We start from the raw sequence: 19,321 nt of genomic DNA, 5'->3' as shown, positions 1-19,321 counted from the left end.
CACCCAGAGTAATAATAAGCAAGTGAGCAAGCATGCCCTTTTCAGCACACCTGGGATATGCCTCATGGAAGGCACTACATTCAGTTCTCCCAGCAGCCCTAACAAGTATGTGGGATTTTTTTTCCACCCATTAAAAAAAGAGTCAGGCAGGGTAGCTCATTCAAGGGTTTGCTGACAGTAGAGAAAGGCCAAAGACTTGAAGTATGCAGACATTAACCAAATAATTTGCTTTGTGGGCCTCCCAAAAATAGGACAAAGAAATCCACCCAAGTCAGAGAGTATGTTAGTTTAATATGTCACCAATGCCATTTAAGCATAATATAGGCTAATGGTAGCTTCAGACCAGGACATCACTACAGACTGGAGGATGTAACTCCCATAGCCAGGTCTAATGGCTTCACAGACTACTCCATCAGACTGATTTCTGTCCTATTGTCTGGATCTAGTTTTTACTATGTTTATGATACATTATTTGTAATGATGTTAGTTTTTTTCTAATAAGGTCATAATTTTGTGCATCTCTTCTTTTTCAGGCTGTTCCATGTATTGGAGAAAAGGAAACGGCCGGTGAGTTGACATCTGAGTTTGCTTTGTCTCCTACCAATTTTGGAATAAAATTCCACGTTAAAATAGTAATATCTAAAATGCACTAATCTCATCAATTTCTGTGGGAAATGTTGTCAAATCCTTAGCAAAATGATAAGTTGTTCTCAAAGAAAAACACAACCTGTATTGTTTCAAAGACCATCTTGTAGTCTTACAATTAATTTCAATTTCATTTTTTCGATGGGGGAGTGGGATTGATGTTGACCAATGTGATGAGGGGTGGTCTTTGAAATTTGATTGTTGGTATTTATCAAGTGTTTATTATCAAGTAGCTTGTTCAGTATTCAGAAATAGAGGTTCTTGATGGATAAAATAGAGAGTACATGATTGAATGTAGCTAGGAAGAAACTGATGGCAAAAAACGGTGTTGCTTTTCATACCCTGGGATGCTTATAAGTATTCCACAGGATTGTTGGGAAATGGGAAAGAATTGGTGAGGGGTCTGAAAATAAGAGAAATCAGTACGGAATTGGTAGAACTTCCTGCCTTAAAATCTTTTGGCCTTTCTCAATATTGTCTTTTGTGTTCAACCTAAAGGAAATAAAGACAAAAGGACAAGCAGATCCAGTTAGAATGTGCACCGCGGACTTGAAGCATCACATTTCATTTACAGACATGTGACATCATTTAGTTCATAGACCTGTGATGTTTAAGAGAGAGAAGGCAAGTTGTGTCAAACCAAAAGAAATTGTGACTTCAAGTTCTGTAGTGAGTTTAGGACTTGTGGGGTATGAGTTTTTATTTACTCATATTTATTTATGTATTTGTTTGGCGGAAGAAAGAGAACATACCATGGCATGGATATGGGAATCAGAAGACAGTGTATGGGAGCAGGTTTTCTCTTCCTACTATATGAGTTCCGGAATATAAGTTTGGGAGGCAGAGCCATCTTGCCATCTTCTTCATATATGAATAGGGGACGCTCATCTTTTCTTATCAGGATCTTGTTTTGTAGCTAGGAAGTTTTCACACAGAGATCTAAGCTCTTTAACTCTATGAGCTGAATTTTCCTTCAGAGTAGGAGGAAATGATTAAAGTGGATTCAAGCTTCTATGAAGGAACAATAAAAGTCTGTGATGAATGGGCTCTGGTCATACAGACTAACTACACCTACTGGCATTGGATGAGTTTAAAGTAAGTTGTGAAGCCACAGCACGTCTTCACACAGACTTTACTGGGCTGTCTAGTTAAACAAGAGCTAAATGGTTAAATGTGTGCATATACATCTTAACAAAGCACCTTAGGCCCCTACTTTGTCTGGGGTTGTGGCATTCTTTGACATTCCCTAGACTAGCTGTGATTTAAACAAAGTGTATAACAATGTTGTCCTTTTTTTCCAGAATAACAGCAAATTCTTTCGTTCTCCCAAGAGAAACATTCAGGTGTAAACTGTTGACTGGTAGGGAGAGGAAGAAGGGAAGGAATTCACTTGTCTGAGGAGATGGAATAGAGAAACGCTCACTCTTTCCTCTTCCTCTTAAATGATGTCACATGGACATGGAGGAGTGCTTCATTGTGTCATTTCTTGGATATTTCAAAAATGCTGTTATAACTCAGGATTCAGCACCGCATAAGCAGAGTGCATCGTCCTTCTCTGCAACAGAAAGAAACACAAAATTGACTACCACACTTTTCTAATATTTGTGATTAATATTAAGAAAGCAAATTTTTCAAAGTTGACGGACTGCATGGTGGTGCATGCTGGATGTAGAAAGGCATAGGATAGAGGTTCACGGATTCAGTGCAGTCCTGGGCTACTTAACAAAACCCTACCTCAATATATGCATGTTTAGGTAGGAGGGGGGAGGGAGGTGTGGTGGTACAGTCCCATAATTAGCTGAAAAGATGATGCAAGAGGACAGCTGTGAATTCAATGAAAACCTAGACTACATAGCAAATTCCAGACCAGTCTGAGGATTACAGAAAGAAAGCTTGCTGCAGTAAATGAATAAAAGGGGTCAGCAAGTGGTGTCAGCCAGTAAAGGCATTACCACCAAGTCTGATGACCAGAGATTAATCTTCCGGACCCATATGGAAGGACAGAAGTTTTCTTTTGACCTCCACATGTGGAGGAACACACACAATGCATACATATATACATATATACATACATACATGCAATGTAAATTTAAAACAGACAGAGGAAAGAAGTTGATAGTCTGAGTTCATGGCTTTTCATAAGATCTTGCTGAAGAATTGAACCAGCTGAAATATATTACCTTGCCTTTCTCAGGCACATGAATGTCCCATATCACATTCCTGTTGAATTCATCCTTATCTACATTAAAACATTTACATGCTTGTGATGTATTCCGAAATAAATTTTACTTTATAAATTCCTGGACAAAGCGTTGTGCTTATAAGGAAATAGAATTTTTATTGAAAATATGAATGTAAGAAAGAGATTGTTTAAAAGTTAGTGAGTTCACCTGTCAAGGTAATCCCTTCTATTTGAATAGTCTGTGAATAATGGCATCAGGTCATATGGTCAAAATGAGAATACTATTTACTTCAAAAGTTGTGCAAGAGTGTCTGTGTCTAACTCTTCTCTTTCTAAGCTTGCCATATTCTGTGGAAAACATCCTGAGTCTATGAATGTGACTTTCTTCGCTCCTAGCTCTACAACCCTCTGGTTTTAAGTTCCCACTGAGGAGAAGTGCTACAATAAAGCCAAAGGCTTACCCAGTCTTCCTGGGTAATTGACTTCTTTAACAGGATTAAAACTTCCTATCCACCCTAAGGCCTGCCTTTTTTTTTCTTTCTCTTTCTTTTTTTTTTTCCTTGCTAAATGAAGGCAGCCTATTGTTCCTTACTAAGTAGGTCTATCTTTAACTTGTGTGACCTTTCATCCAAGCCAGCTGAAGCCTACTGAGTCTCTAAACAAAATCACTTGTAGTGGCCATGCACCCTCACTCTTGCATAGCCTTGGGTTGCTCCCGGTGGTCTTAGCCATCCTCCATTCCCATCAGCGCTGCTGAGCTTTCCCAACAATAAGTATGCCTGCTGTTCTTTCTCCCAAGGACCAAACCTCCGAGGCGAACACTTGAAACACCGTGCTGTGCAGTAATCCCATAAGTACTTACTGATCCGCTACGTCTTCTGCGTATCCTATTAGAGCCATAAAACTCTAGTTGTGATAACAATTCAGAGTCTGCCTGTAGGAACTCAGACACTTGGAGAGTAACTTCTGCAAGTTAGCATCCTGCTCTTCCCAACAGAGCATTTCCTTAGCACCTTGTTCAAAACTTCCTAGGAAAAGTATCATACTAAAACTGCTTATAGGGGCCTAGGTCAGAACGTGTATTCTTAGGACCAACCAAATCGTTCATAAAAGAATGAGACTCAAACCACACAAGTATCAGCATATTTTGTGTTTCTTAACCTATGATATTTTCATTATCTTCATTAGTCACCCAGTGTGTTCACCTAGAGAATGGGCCCAGGGGACCCAATGGTGGGTTACAACCCCAGCAACAGCCACGTTTGGAATCTTTTAAAAAAAAAAAATCAAGAGCTACCCCCTCTCCACATACACACACACACACACACACACACACACACACACACACACACACAAAACAAAACAAAACAAAGCAACAAAAAAGAAAACCACAGAGACGGAGCCTTGAGCCGCTGGTATCTTCTCTAGTACATCTGCTCCCTATCTGTGTAGCCTTCAGCAAGTTATGCAACTTCCTCATTCTTCTCATTACCAGTGTAAATAAAAAACCGCCATGTTCTTGCTGTAAGCAAGGAAGCCTGGTGCACAGTGAGTTCTAAAGGCATAGCTCATTCTTTCCGTCGTGCACATAACCACTGTGCACTGGGCCTCAGAGCTAGTGCACTAGCTATGTCACCGCTGTCTGTGTATTGCATCCTCAGGACACCACCTAACAGCTATCTACATAGCTGCCCTTGTAGAAGAGAGATTATTCTCTTCACAAATCTGAGCTGATTCAGTTATCTTATTGTTTGCAGTACAGGCCCAGTTGGTCACCTTTTAGCCTCCCTCTAGAAATTATCTTCTCTTTGAGACTGAAATCCTCTCTTATGAGTATCTATATCTTACCATTCAATATCTAGAAAAGATTAGTCCCTGAGGAGTGTGTATTTCCACTTTGTTTATTTTTCTTTAATCACCCTGTATACTCAATCAGGTAGTGTTATTAAGATGCTGTCTACCCAGAAACCAGACTCACAGAGTATCCAGCTGCTCCTGCCTGCCCTTATATTGCATGGGTCCTCAGCCCAAACTCTGCCATCACTCTCACTGGAGGCTCCACTTTTCAATGGAATTCTTCAATGCTGTCCAGAACAGGTTTCCCTGCTTTTTATAGATTTATTTTAATTATGTGGATATGTGTGTCTGTGTTTTGGGATATGTGCTCATGAGTGCAGATGTCCTGAAAGGCCAGGGTTTAGATCTCCTGGAACTGGAGTGACAGACAGTCTTGAGCTACCCCCATAAACCCCAGCAAACTTGAGTCCTCTGCAAGAGCAGCACAGCTCTTAACCATTGAGCATCTCTCCAGACCCTCCCTATGGCTATTATAATGTTCTCTAATTAAATTCCGTGCAGTTGAACCCAATGAGCCATTTGCTTCCCACTAGGAACTTAATTGATATGTGTGTGTGTGTGTGTGTACATTTATACATGTATATATTATATATTACATACACTTAAACATATATACTAGTATTATATATATATGTGTGTATGTATTTTTTTTTCTCTCTATGCCTTTGATTGGGTGGATGAGAGGATGGTTGATTTTTGGTTGGTGGACCCAACTAGAGTCACCACATTTAACCAGAGAATGCCTTCTAATTTTTTATTTCTCTCCTTCTGCCTTAATATGAAGTATAAACTTTTCTTATTAAAAAAAAATATAAATAAGTAAAAGAGGGATGGTAGATACGAACTGAGTTAGAAACTGAAAGATGTCCAATTTGGGGGGAAAAAAGGTAAAGGTTGTTTTTCTTCATTATAAATAAAATACTTACATTAAATCCAGTGGAGGAGAAATAAATTTATGCCAGTGAGTTTGAACGCTTGCTATTACAGAAACATGATGTAGCTTAGAAAGAGGTACAATTTCGTCACAAAAATGAACTCTTGGGGTACGCATGAAGAGTACCACAGTTTGTGATGAAGTGTCTCATGCTAAAATTCAATCTCAAAACACCTTCTGTGAGCTCACACAGTCATCTGTGCCCAGTGTGCTCAGCCGACATGGCACTATCCCCTAGTCTGTTGCAGTTTATTAGATCGGACAAAATTATCACCTCCTTAGTGAGTCATTATCCAGGCAGAGCCAGCCTTTGGCCCCTGCTCCTAGGAACAGGCTGTGTGCTTTCTGCTGTTTCCCCTATCTTCCTTAGTTATCCTCTTCTCTTCTCCAAGCCTGTCTTAGTCAACAATGCTATCTTTGTGTCCCATGAAACCAGAAAAATCGGCTTCCTTGTGGGTGTTGTGGAAACCTGTTCAATCAAACAATTGTAATCACAAAAAGGCTTACAGTTCAATATCAGTGATGAGAGTTAACACCCTTCTAAAATTGGTGTTTAACTTTCTCCTTCCTCCTTTGTCCCTGCCAGACATCTCAGCCAAGTAATTAATTAACGGTGGTAGCTGGAGATCTACCCCACGTGAATGAGTAAAGGGTACCATTGAGGAGAAATGACTTTGAATCTAACTTTGGCTGGAGTCCTTGGTTGTTTTTCTTAGAATGTTTGTTCTCCTGCCTTGAGGTTATTTGGTTGGCCATAAAAATGCTAAAAATCAAGATAATGAATAATCCCGTCTGGATCTCTTGTGAAAGCTATCTTTCAAAACGATAGAGTGGAGCCGCAAACTCTCTGCAAACTTAGTGTTGTGGTGAGCAAGGCAGAAAGCTAACAAACAAACACTGCTTTGTGACAAAGGGGTGAGAAGAGAAATCGGGGTTTCTGTGGTTTCAGTCCATGTTCCTTGTAAACACGGTAAAGAACAAAACCCAGACTGAGTGCCATTTGGTATTAATTTCCTTGGCAGCCTTTGATCAGTAAAAAGGGAAATCCAGATGAATATTTTTAAAAGACAACCCCCCCCCAAAAAAAACTAAAATAAAAAGACACTTGCCCTTTTTCCGGGTCTGATTATCAGAGATAGTTGTTACCAGTTATCAGTGTGAGAATCTCCAAGCTAGCTTTGATTGGAAAAAAAAATAAAAGGGCCACCTATTCAGAATTCTTTGCAAAACTTCACTGTTTCCTGTATCCAGCTTAATACCAATAGCCATTAGTTTAATTTCTCTCCCCTGTACCAAATAAACTACCAGCATCTTGAAAGACAGAATTTTGTTTCATTCAGCTCTGCATCCCAGAGCCTGGCATTACTCTACGTGTTTGATGTTTAGTAAATACATGAATACACTGAAAATACATTGAAAATCTGCAATTGCTTAAATCTCTGTGCTGCTGTCAAAGTCCACTGTAGAATCTTCTAGTTCTAAGTGAAGTTATTCCTGTGACTGCAAAGGCCCCTGCCTGCTTGCTGAGTGTCCATAGGATCTAAACATTGCCTCTATCTGGCTGGGCTCAGCTCTAGTCAAAGTTCCAAATTCTCTACCCACTTTCACTCTCAGAAAAATGACTTAAGCTATTTTTATACAAATAGCATATAAATACTCATTTGCTGCATTTTTTTTAAAGTTTTATGGTCTCTGCTTTCCTGCTTTTTTATGCAGGAAAGAATTTAGGGTATGCCCACACATAACTTCACAGTTTCTCTGAAACCTAATGTAAACTCATCCATGAAAAGTTGGCTGTGTCTGAGTGGGCTATTGAGAAGAAATACATTAGCTTCCAGGTATCAGAAATTCCTTTAACGTGTGTGTGTGTGTGTGTGTGTATGTGTGTATTCTACTCTTAAATGCCAAATTCTTGACTACAGTATATTTTAAATATAGTTTCTAAGTGTTTCTTAGTTTCTATTTTTAGTTTATTGATGATTAAGTAAAACAAATTTATTATATCTATTTTTTTGCCCTTTATATTTCAATCAATACTGATAGATATTGTCTATTAAGTTCTGTCTGCTTCATCTGCTGTATCCTACATGGAAATATTCCACCCCCAGGTCTTCACCTGAAGGTCCGACTTGGTTATACTCTTATTTCAGTATTTAGTATTAAGATGTATTTCTGTCTATGAATTTATAAAGCTCCTTCCACCATAATTGCAAATGTAATTAGATAAGAGATGACTGTAATGTCTTATAGGGATGTAGCAGAGCAGGGCTCTATGTATCTATGAAGAGTTTGTAGACATGATTGGACCATGAGGGCTCTGATCTAGCTAACAGTTTAATCCACTAACACAAATTCAAAATTTTAGGAAACTATTGAAAGGCAGTAGAACTGTGGAATTCAGGACCCTGGTTAAGAAGTTTGTCACTGGAGGCATGCCACTGAAGGGTATTCCTACTCTGGCCACCTCTTGTCTCCTCTTTTTCCTAGATGCCATGATCTGAGCCAGTCTCTGCCACAAACTTCCACCATCCTGAGATTCCATCTCATCCCAGGGTCAAAGCTGTAGACACAACTGACCTTGGAATGTAGTCTCTAAAAGCATGAGCCAAAATCAATTCTCCCTCCATTTAAATTGCCTTTATGGGTATTGTCACGATGATGGAAAGTTGTGCCTCCCATTTCATCGCTGACATACAGCATGGCAGAGAAAATGCATTAAAAATATTTTTTGGAAAAGTCTGCTTATTTGGCAGACTAAGCAAGAGATTCCTGTGGGAAGTTGGTTAATTGCCAGTATATTGATAAGCAGGACTCTTCATGGTATTTGACAAAGTTAATATCTCTTTTCTGAAAAAGCCCTGTGGACAGTGATATGAAGAGGTAACTGAGAACTACCAACATGGGCAGATGAAAGACTTTTGTACTTCAGTGTTTTAATCAGTGTCTTACTGTCTCAGTTAGGGTTTCCATTCCTGTGAGAGACACCATGACTACAGCATCTCCTATAAAAGAAGACATTTAACTGGGGCTGGCTTATGCTTTCAGAGGTTCAGTCCATTATCATCATGGAAGAAAACATGGAAGAGTCTAGGCAGACATGGGGCTGGTAAAGGAGCTGAGAGTTCTACATCTTGATCTGTAAGCAGCAGATGGGCACTGTCTTCCATGCTGGGTGGAGCTTAAGCAAAGGAAACCTCAAAGCCTACCCCACAGTGACACACTTCCTCCAACAAGGCCACACCTCCTAATAATGGCACTCTTCATGGGCCAAGCATTCAAACACATGAGTCTATGGTGGTCAAACCTATTCAAACCACCACACTTATTTTGCTTTCTGTTGCTGGGGCCTAATGGGGATGGAGGTAGGGGGAAAGCAACTTAGAAAGAAGAAAAGGGTTTGTTTGGCTTACATATTCCAAGACACAGTTCACTAAGGAAAGCAAAGGCAGGAACTCAAGGTACGAACCTGGTCAAATCAGGAGATGGGACAGAGGCCATGAAGGAGCAATGCTTATTGGCTTGCTCCTCCTGGCTTGCTCCTCCGTTTATATTTTTATACATCCAGGACCAGCAGCTCATGGGTAGCATCACACATAATGGTCCAGACCCTGCCATGTTAGTCATTAATGAAGAAAATGCTTGACAGTCTTGCCTACAGGCCAGTTGGATGAAAGCATCTTCTCAGCTGTGGTTCCTTCTTCTGAAATAACTCTAACGATGCCAACCTGACAGAAAACTAACCAGAGCAACTGTCACTAACATTTCAGCTATAGAAAAAATAACATGTCACTCTTATCTTTCCTGGAGAATGATCAATACAAAAGGCACCTTTGTTCCACTTTACTTAGAACACAAAAGAAGAACTTTCATTGAGTTTAACTTTCAAAGGTCTTCCCTTGGGTGTTCTTTAATTGACTTTGTAGAATTTCTCACACATGGGCAGTTATTCAATTAGTTTTATTAATGGTATGAATATATAGAGAGAGATGCATACAAGAAAATTTATACATTGACTGTGCTTTCTCTGGAAGGTGGATTTAATTTGGAAGTTACACATAACAAAGATGACCTTGACCTTTTGGAGATGAAATAACCTACAAATTCTTCCCTTATTTAGCATCTATTGGCTACAATAATTTTGATTTGTTTTACATTTGGCAAGAGATTGAAATCATCATCTCTTCCACTGGGTTAATGACCATTTGTGTTGAAGGATTAAGACAAGACTTTGGCATATGTTCTATCTAAGAGGAAAATCATGAATTGTCATTTTAAAAAAAATGAATTTACTTGATGCTCAATTAAAAGCTGGTGTTCCTCTTGCTATTGAGTGCAGACAGTCTAGAAAATTAACCAGAGGAAGACTGGATTCTGGATAAGGGAAGCTATTGGGTCCTAATTCTCTAACCAAAATGGTCGCTAAGGAGCCTCATTCAGCTGTCACAGCAGGGCAATGTGTTTGCTTTCAAAATTTCCCAACCACGGGCTTCCTCAGAAAACACATCCCAATGACTCCCAAAGGCTCATGTTGTAATATCCCCCTTAATGGGAAGGTTCACTCCATTCTTTCCTATGGATTTAAGAAAGGGTGAGTGAGGGACAACAGCCCAGCTCATGGCTTCTTCAGTCATCCTATACTTTAAGTCAGTGCTTTGCTTGGATGTATCCATCAAGTATTTTCCCACTGCCCTGTGATTTCCTGAAAGGAGACATTTTTTCCCCTGTACTTCTGAGAACAGTATCCTAGCAGATGCTTGAGTCGGTGTGTGTTCATAAATGATAGAATGGTTTAACCAGCAGCATGCTTGCATTGTGGTAGATGCTCAGCAGGCAAACATTTACTTAATTATCCAGCTTCCCTGCTAGAGAAGTGCCTGTCTGTGTCCTACATCAGAGGGAAGGAAGAGCCAAGACTCAGTGAAGCTCCTAAGGGACCCAGGGTCAAACTGTGGCTGCATCAAATGCTTAAATGCCAAGACACCTGAGCTGATAAATCCAGTTTTCCATAATCTGGCCTTTCCCTTCCTTTCTGACCTTCCTCTTCTAACATGCACCTTCTGCTGTTGTCATGGTAGCGATTTCACATTTTTCCCCCTGAATATTCTTCATCTGCCTTGTCCTTCGGACTCCTGTTTCCCTCCTAGAAATTCTCTTCCCTGTCCCTCCAAAGACTTACTGTGGACTCACTGTGACATCTCCCTTCATAACCAATGCCCAAATTAATTTCACACTGTTGGGAATGTTACAGCTGTAGTATGCAGACCTTCCCTAAACCAGTTGTCTATGTCCCTCATCCTAGATGGCTTGTGATCTTGCTTGAATGTTTTGTTTGCTCTACTCTTACATACAATAGCCTCCAAATTATCATTTGAAACATTACTAAATGTGGTGCTGGGCACTGAGAAGAAACTGAGGTAATAAAGAATCACTTCTTTCTTCACTGCCGGATTAAGTTGACAGCAATATTGAGTGAGGAGCACAGCAATATTGAGTAGGGAGCGCGGTTCAAAGTGTGCTATTCCACAAAACAGAGGACATGGTGGCATGAGGCACTGAGTGATATTCTTGTAAGCCCCTCCAAGCTTGTCATGGGTTAGTAACTTCTTTTAGGTGCTGAATACTTCATTGTGAGTATATAGTAGTCTCTTACCCATAGAGACTATATGCACAACCTCTAATGAATGTTTGAAACAGTAGAGAGTATAGAATCCCCTATATACTTTGCTTTTTTTTTTCTAGACATAAACTATTCAGTAGCAAACAAGGTCTAGTGTGTACAATGTAAATATGCTGGTCGGGAATGGTTCACATTCCAGGTAGGAGAGAACAGAACAGCAAGATTGCATCACAGTATTTGGAACATCTAAAATATGGACTGTTTGTCTCTGGCTGTCAGCTCCAATTCTTGGGAGGCCACTGTCGCACCAGCAGAACCAGTCTGGATCATTACCCGCTTGGCTTTCTTTGTTGGATACAATACAAATGAATTCTGTATACCTGGATGCTTAGACATCCATCCCCAAATTTCTATGACTAGGTAATTATGGTTTATCTGTCTCTGAGAGTCCTGGTGCTTATCTCTCTCTGAAATTTTACATCATTTCCCATATCTAATATGCATGTTTTCAGTCTAAATATGTACCATAATGAGTATACTCTGGGTCTCACAATGTGTTATGACACATTTAGCCACAGTAAAGAACCAGTTTCTATTTTTCTATTTTTCTATTCTCACAAGATCTAACATCATCTGAGCATATAGTGAATGCTTGATAATAAATTTTCACAAAGATACTGTCTTCTATGTGGCAGAAATCATATTTCTGCATCAAAATCATGGTTTAGCACATTGAATATCTTTCCATTTCATCTTCTTTCAGTGACATTTAACCAAGTCAGCAGCACCATACCTGCTTATAAGATCTGGACTTTCCTTTTTCCTCTTCAGCAAGTAAATGGTTTCTTATTTTCTATGTCTTTGAAAACAATTTAATTGTATCCCAGGAAACTGCTCTGTTTTAAATCTACATTGTAATTTCATTACAGTGCCACTGCTCCCAGTAATTTTACATTTTCAGTACACTATACATTCATATTATCTCATAAAAATTAAATATTTATATAGTAAGCAATAATACCTAATGCTGTAAGCTCACAAGAAGGAGGAATATAAACAATATAATTAAGTGGGTTTATCTAGGAAAATTATAACCCAAAAATATGAATGTGGTACTTAGTACAGATTTACAAGTAAAAAACTCTTCAAGAGAAAAACTCTGAATATTTTAGAGATATTCTATGCAATTTGTCCTTTAATGAAAGAATATACTTATGTGGAAACATTTCTGTAGTGTTTTCTTCTACCTACGAACCTTAAACACATCAATCTATCTACCTATCTACCTATCTATCATCTATCTATCTATCTATCTATCTATCTACCTACCTACCTATCTATCTATCATCTATCGATCTATCTCTTTCAGTTAAATCAGGATTTCAACATGTGGGTTTTTCTAAAACAGAATCTTTCATGCTAGGACAAGCATGGGCCACCATCGCCAGCTATGATTGTGGGAGGGTGTATCTGTAGTGTGTGGAGTGTGTGTGTATGTGCGTGCGTGGTCATGTGTGTGCAAACATGCATGTAAAATTCATTGTCCTCTTCAGATGCTCTCAAGATTTTTTTTATTTTGAGACAGGGTGTCTCAGATTTTGCTAAACTGGCTACCCTGGGATTAGCCTGTCTTCACACAGCCCGGCCACCCGCACTGGGGTCATAGAAATTTGGCACCATACCCAGCTTTTGTATGAGTGCTGGTCAAACAGACTCAGAGCTCCTTGTTTGCATAGCAAGCACTTCACCAATTATGCCATCTGCTCAACCGGGCTTGGATTTTCTTTTTGTTACTATTTCTTCCTGAGGCTCCCTTCCAGTTGAAATGGTATAAGGGGGAGCTTCCCTTTGCTGGGAAAGAGGATTGCCCAGGTAACCCAGCAGATAAAAGATTTCTCTTATTTTCGTGATTTTAGTGGATCAATGAGCCAACTTAACATTGCAATAAACCTCCCATTGTTTTATAATACTGTGGTGCAACAAGTTTAGGCCCTTTAAAATGTAGTGGTGGCTGAGGCTGGGGATGTAGCCATGTTAGTACTATGCATGCCTGCCTTGCATGCAGAAAGGTCTAGGGATCAAACACAGGAATGTTTGTGGCGCCACATGTCCCAGCAACACTCAGGAGCTGGAGGCAGGACACCCGGAAGTTCAAGGTCATCCTTGACCACACGATGAATACAAGGCAAGCAGTAGCTACAGGAAACCTTATCTCATAAATAAATAGGGAGGGAGAGGGGGTCATCTCAGTGTGACTTTGTAAACCCGATTCTGAGATGGGACTTAACCATTCTGCAGCTAATCTCCAGCTGTTTTCCTAGAAGGTCTACAGCAACAAAAGTTAAACACACCCACATGCTCACTGGCATGCGCACATGCAAGTGATACAGGCTAGAAGAGAGACAGGATGGACACATTCAAAGTGTCCTTGCAAACGGAGATGTATAGACAACTGTACAAAAGTTGAGCTGTACAAAATGTACAAAACTGTACAAAATGCCTGAGCACCGCCAGGCATTCGAGTCTAGAAAAAGACTCCAGCTCTCTGAATCAGAATTCAGATTACAGCGCCTCAGATTCAGATTACAGAATGAGAGACATTTCCCTGCAGGAAACGACTTATGAAATTTCAGCAAAGTAAGTATAGTTCGATTACAGGCAGAAGTGAGCAAGGAACACTTCTTGAGTCGTTCCTCCTAGAGCCCGAGTAAGCCACGCTGGTGCGCTGATCCATAGACAAAGCTGCACATCTGGAAACTCTTTGCTCCATCTGCTGGGGTTTCAGCCCCTTGCTCGTTCTTCGTTCTTCACCATTTCCCATGACTTCAGCTACTTCGCTATTTTCTTTAGTAAAACTACTTAACCCTGGAGTTTCACAGTTTGTTTTGTTTTGTTGTTTTCAAGAGGGAGGCAGGCAGGAGACTTCCTCCTACTAGTTTTTGGGGGTGTTCTTCTTGTTGCTGGTTGGGTTTTTGTTGTTGTTGTTGTTGTTTTGTTTTGTTTTTTGGAGTTTGTAGTTGTTGTTGTTTTATGATGCACCCAAATTTAACTTTTGTCTTATTTCTCTCAGTGTCTGGTCCTACATAGATGTCAATAATCGTAAATATCTGACTAACCCTAAGGATTCTGTTTTAGAATTCCCTTAGGCACAGTGCTTTGGTGTTTATTTTAATTGGTTCATTATTCATGTTTAATCTTCTGATCCAAAGTTTTGATTTCACTTATTTCGAGTGTTATTAAATGTCGCAAAGCATGTAAAGTAAGGTTGGATATTGGTTTCATAGTACTTAACTGTCATCCTGTATAATTAAGAAAATGGCTGCTATTCCTAAGCCTTAAGTCAGTTACATGGCATTGGTCTTTGGGTTGTCCGTTCCTCTTTGGCTTTATGTTTCCTATTGGAGATCTTATGTCATTGAAGATGTATTGGCGCACAGGCTCCAGTGCCAGTCACTCATCGATGCTGCTTCTCCCACAGAGCTATCCCCTTCGACTCTTATACAGGATGCTCACCTCTCTACACCCCACACTCTCCACCCCAGCCTCTGGCCTTTATGTTTCATAAACTTGTCTGTTTACCACATCTAAAATTCCATATTTGCCTAGTCTTTGAACCCTCTCAGGATCTCCCCTATGTAGAAATCAGTACCTTTTATGTCCCTTAAAACACTATTAATTAATACATCATACAGTGCTTACCCCTCTAGGCCCTTTTTTTTATCATTATTAGAATATATTTTCTCTATTGTTGTGTTAATTTGCTTTCCATTGCTGTGATAAAACACTGGCCAAAAGCAACTTGGGGAAGGTAGGGTTTATCTTACGTATAGGATCTAGTCAATCATCTAACAAGTTAGGACAAGAGCTCAGGGCAGGAACCTGGAGCAGGAAGGAGAGACCACAGAGGAACACTGCTTACTGGCCGGCTTCCTCTAACTTATTCAGCTACCTTTCAACTGAGGAACCCCAGGGATGGATCTTCTCTCAGTGGACTAGACCCTTCTCCATCAAGAAAATGCCCCCACGGACAGGCCTACAGGCCAATCTGACAGAAACAATTCATTAATCAAACATCCCTCTTCTCATAAATACTGCTCAATAATTATCTGAGTAAAAGGAAAATGATATCTTTTATAGAAAAAAATATCTTTAAAAAGTTTGTCCTAATTTTGGAAAATACTTGCTTTAAGAAACAAAAACCATTTCTGGAACCTTCCATGCTTACCACTCCAGATTTCTTGGGTCTAGAAGTCACAAATATCAATGCACTCTCCAGAGGGTTTTTAATTAACACAGAGGGGTGAGAATGGTTGGCTGCTGTCCCAGCTGTGGCCTCCATCTTCCTCCATACATACACAATTTTAATGTTTGCTTCAAAATGGCTACTTTGTAACAAAATCCTTCAAAAGATTCAAACAAATTGTCATGATATTGGATAGCTACTAAAAGATTCTATCTTATTACAAAATATGTCTACTAAACCCCATATTATAAATGTATGTGGCACACTGCACATAAAGTGCCTACAGTCGAAGTGAAGGAAGTAAGATACATAGGTACAAGCTTATTCAACAGAGAGAATGATCATGGGTGGCTTATGTGGCACACATTTACCTTTGTCTTTAGCTATATATTTATATTATCTTTAGTGAAGTGGTTCAGTCTGTGAAACTGAACACCTTTTAAGGTTTTAGTAGTAAGTCCATAGACAATATGGTGGGGATAGAAGGAGGGTGTGGATGTCACACTGCACCAGCACTAACGTTCAGTGAGTCCGTATCTATGGGAACAATGTTCTTGTTCTACATGTAAATTTCCCTGCAGCCCTGCATGTGCACCCTTTCTTCTTTCAGACCTAAATTCTTTACATCATGGAGCAGCCCAGAGAATATTATTACCAAGCACCAATGCAATAGGGATCCTGGGCTTTGTAAGACGATGAAGTAGGTGTTTGACCCTCGGTAACATTAGAGAGCATGATAAGAAAAGGATTGAATCCCTCAGAGTAAAACAAAGGGTGACAGGACCAAAGATACTCAGACACAGGTGGGGAAAAGGCACTAGGAGCATCATCTTCCCAATCTAGTCACCATAGAAACAGCCCAGGGATACAGAGCAAACATTCCATAAATCCAAATACACTCTGTGTTCTTTAGGGAGGCCGCATGCTTCAGCTTCCCCTTGATGGAACCGATGTTCCCTACTCCAGTTTGATCTCAGTGCAGCCAACATTAGCCCTCCATTCTCTTTAGCTCCCACTTCCTCTGCCTTGCACTTGAATGATGTGATAAGGGGAAACGCACTGGGCGTAAGTGATGTTGGTATGTGCTGCTTTCCTGCTTTGCTTGTTTAGTTGTCTCAGGATTTCCTCCCTCTACATCTTGAGAGCACGTCCCTTTGGTGTGAAGGCAGCCTGCCGAGCAAGATAAGTGGTGAGCACTAAGCTGTAAAATTCTCTGGACATTTTAGCTGAGGGAGTCGTCACATAAGCAGGAGTTGTCCGAAGAAGCTGTAGCCTGTACAGGGATGGGTGCCTTGAAACTGGAAAGGATAATCTAAGGCATTGCTAGGCAAAGGAAGCATGGGCAAGGTCGGGGCTGTGGGAGGGCATATGGCTTCATGATGCAATCCTGCTGCCTGCCAGCTGGAGCCCAGAGCCTGTATTCAGAGAGGAAAAGAGAGAGCGAAATAGGATCATTTCAAGCTTCAACTGGCCTTGGAGAGTTAGTATAACTTTTACCAAGAACGCTAAATCTTATAATCAGAGGTATTACCCCAACTGCAACGTCTAGATATCCCTATTCTTGTATGCAACATTAAAAAAAGTAAAGAAAAGAAAAGAAAAATTAAAAATCAGGAACTGTTTGTTTTAAATGATATCTTACCATACCAGAAACCATTTGATAATGATCACCATCACTTTTTATAAAGGACTTTATATTTATAAAGTGTGTGTGTGTGTGTGTGTGTGTGTGTGTGTGTGTGTGTGTGTACATAAATCAGATTAGTGACTGAACAGAGCTGAACATTTTCTAGCTATGTTTCTGTTTTGGGTGACAGGTTTTGTTAAAATTGATTTCTATATCATTATAACGCAACCATTTCTTCGCTCACAAATAACAAATGACATCATTAGAATACAGAAAAGATAGCATGAATGTGGAGAACTAAAGAGAGCAGCCGCATCTAAAGAACTCTGATTTTTTCCAACTGACTTCAGAGCAAATAATCCTTTCACAGAATGCTAGTGACTTGCCCCAGCATGGCTACAGCAAAGAGGTCTGCTTTAAATAAGGACACTTCCCACTTAAGTGGCAAGGTTGCCACCTCACTTCCTACCACCAGCTCTGCCGTGTTCCTCTTTTTCTTTGAATATTTCAGCTTCCAGGGCTCTTGCATCATTGACAACCTCATCTTCGAGCCAGATGTGAAGCGCTCACTCGCTCACTCATTCAGCATGAAATTCCAAAGGCAAACCCACTTCCGTTTCCTTGAGAGTCTGTTTTTCCTTTCTCTACTCGAAATGCTGATGGTACTTACCAATGAAGCACTGCTGTGTAAATAATAAAAAAAAGAAAGAAAGAGAGAAAAAGAAAAAAAAGAAAAAAAATGAGCCAATGGTATTCGTGTGATCCAGAGGGTGTTAGTCGCACTTTCTGGAACACAATACTAAATCAACTGACCTACAAATTTGGGCTTGCCGTTTTGGCAGTTGTACATGAGCAGTCAATGTTTGGGGTCTGTGGTGACACATGATATTGTGGTGGGAATGACCCCGGAAGTACAGAATGAATAAGGGAAATAGATACCACAGCTCCCTGAAAGGGCAACTGTAATGACTCAAAGCCTCCCCCTCCCCTCCCCCCAGGTCCAATGTCTAGAGGCTCCTCTGCCTCCCAACAGACCCACCCTGGGAAATAATCTTAACACACTGGCCTTTGAGAGATGGTCAACGCCCTACTGTAGCACTGAGACTGGTTCACAACTTCACAAAATTGTTTGTCCTCATCACTGTCTCTTGATACCTTATAGATTTACTTCAGAATGAGGTTTCCCAAAGGACCTGGTTTTTTTTTCCCCACCCAGACCATTTTAAAGGATAATTGTCTTAGTTAGAGTTACTACTGCTAGGCTGAAACACCAGGACCAAAAGCACTTTAGAGAGGAAAGGGTGTATTTGGCTTGCACATTCACATCATAGTCCATCAGTGAAGGGAGTCAGGACAGGAAGTCAAGCTGGGCAAAAGCTAAAGACAGAGGTCATGGAGGGGTGCTGCTTGCTGATTTCTCCCTATGGCTTACTCTTTTTTTTTTTAATAGAACCCAGGACCCCAGCCTAGGGATGGCACTGCCCGAAATAGGCTGGACCTTGCCCCCATCAGTCACTAATTAAGAAAATGTCCTCCAGGCTTGCCTACGGCCAGATCTTATGGAGGTGTTTTCCCAACTTGGTTCCATCCTCTCAGATGACTCTAGCTTGTCACACAATTGTGAAATGATATTAATATAAAAATAAAATTAGACAAAAACACAGTGAAAATATGAGTTGGAAGTTGTTTACCACTAGCATCAAATAAATATGAAAAGTATTGAGCAATCTAAGGAGCTTCTCAATGACTTCTCTTTCCTCTGCTCACATCTGACAACAATCTAGACCCAAACCAGCCAACGGCCACACACTGAAGAGCTTCACAGAGCAAGAAGCCCAAGCTAACTAAGCAACTGGAAAAGCAGGGAAAAGGCTTTCTAAGACCTAGTTCAAGAGGCAAGAAAGTCATGTGGGCATCAAATTGCTTTAATGGTTACCGTGACTTTTGTTCTGTTTTGTAACAGCTATTAATGAAGAGATTCCACCCCCTCCCAAAAATGCATCTTTCCAGGAGGGGTCTTGTGAGAAGTCACGGCTGCCCTTCTCTGTCTGCAGTCTGCTTCTGGCCAATACATGGTCCCCCTGCACTGTGGGTGCCCTTACCTACAACATGGGAGACCATTGTTCCCTGAGCCATTCAAAGTAGTCCAATGGCTTCTGAATGCTTCGCCTCTTTTTTTCTTTTTTTTTTTTTCATTAACACTAACAATTTTATTC

General features: G+C 40.3%; 1 protein-coding gene and 1 long non-coding RNA gene across 6 annotated transcripts in view; one reads left to right on the top strand and one right to left on the bottom strand.

Moving 5' to 3' along the window:
- Window positions 1-19,321, top strand: part of Dlc1 (DLC1 Rho GTPase activating protein) — a 377,111-nt gene that overhangs the window by 173,903 nt on the left and 183,887 nt on the right. For 4 of the 5 annotated variants that reach the window (XM_031339550.1, XM_031339549.1, XM_031339553.1 and 1 more), the window contains one exon: window positions 534-567. In XM_031339550.1, the coding sequence (XP_031195410.1) occupies window positions 534-567 (34 nt within the window). Of the gene's footprint in view, window positions 1-533; window positions 568-1,946; window positions 15,970-19,321 lie in introns of those variants that run through there. The other variant, XM_031339555.1, reaches the window with a different exon arrangement.
- LOC116069164 overlaps window positions 16,289-19,321 on the bottom strand; it is a 13,093-nt gene continuing 10,060 nt past the window's right edge. Inside the window, exons 2-3 of the long non-coding RNA XR_004109880.1 lie at window positions 17,575-17,788; window positions 16,289-16,893 (exon numbers count right to left, since the gene is read on the bottom strand). This is a non-coding gene — a long non-coding RNA (uncharacterized LOC116069164). The remainder of the gene's footprint in view (window positions 16,894-17,574; window positions 17,789-19,321) is intronic.

The sequence above is a fragment of the Mastomys coucha genome, unplaced genomic scaffold (genome assembly GCF_008632895.1).
Source record: "Mastomys coucha isolate ucsf_1 unplaced genomic scaffold, UCSF_Mcou_1 pScaffold22, whole genome shotgun sequence".
NCBI lineage: Eukaryota > Metazoa > Chordata > Mammalia > Rodentia > Muridae > Mastomys > Mastomys coucha.
Note: the sequence above shows the minus strand (reverse complement) of the source record. Positions and strands in the feature narration are given on the sequence as shown.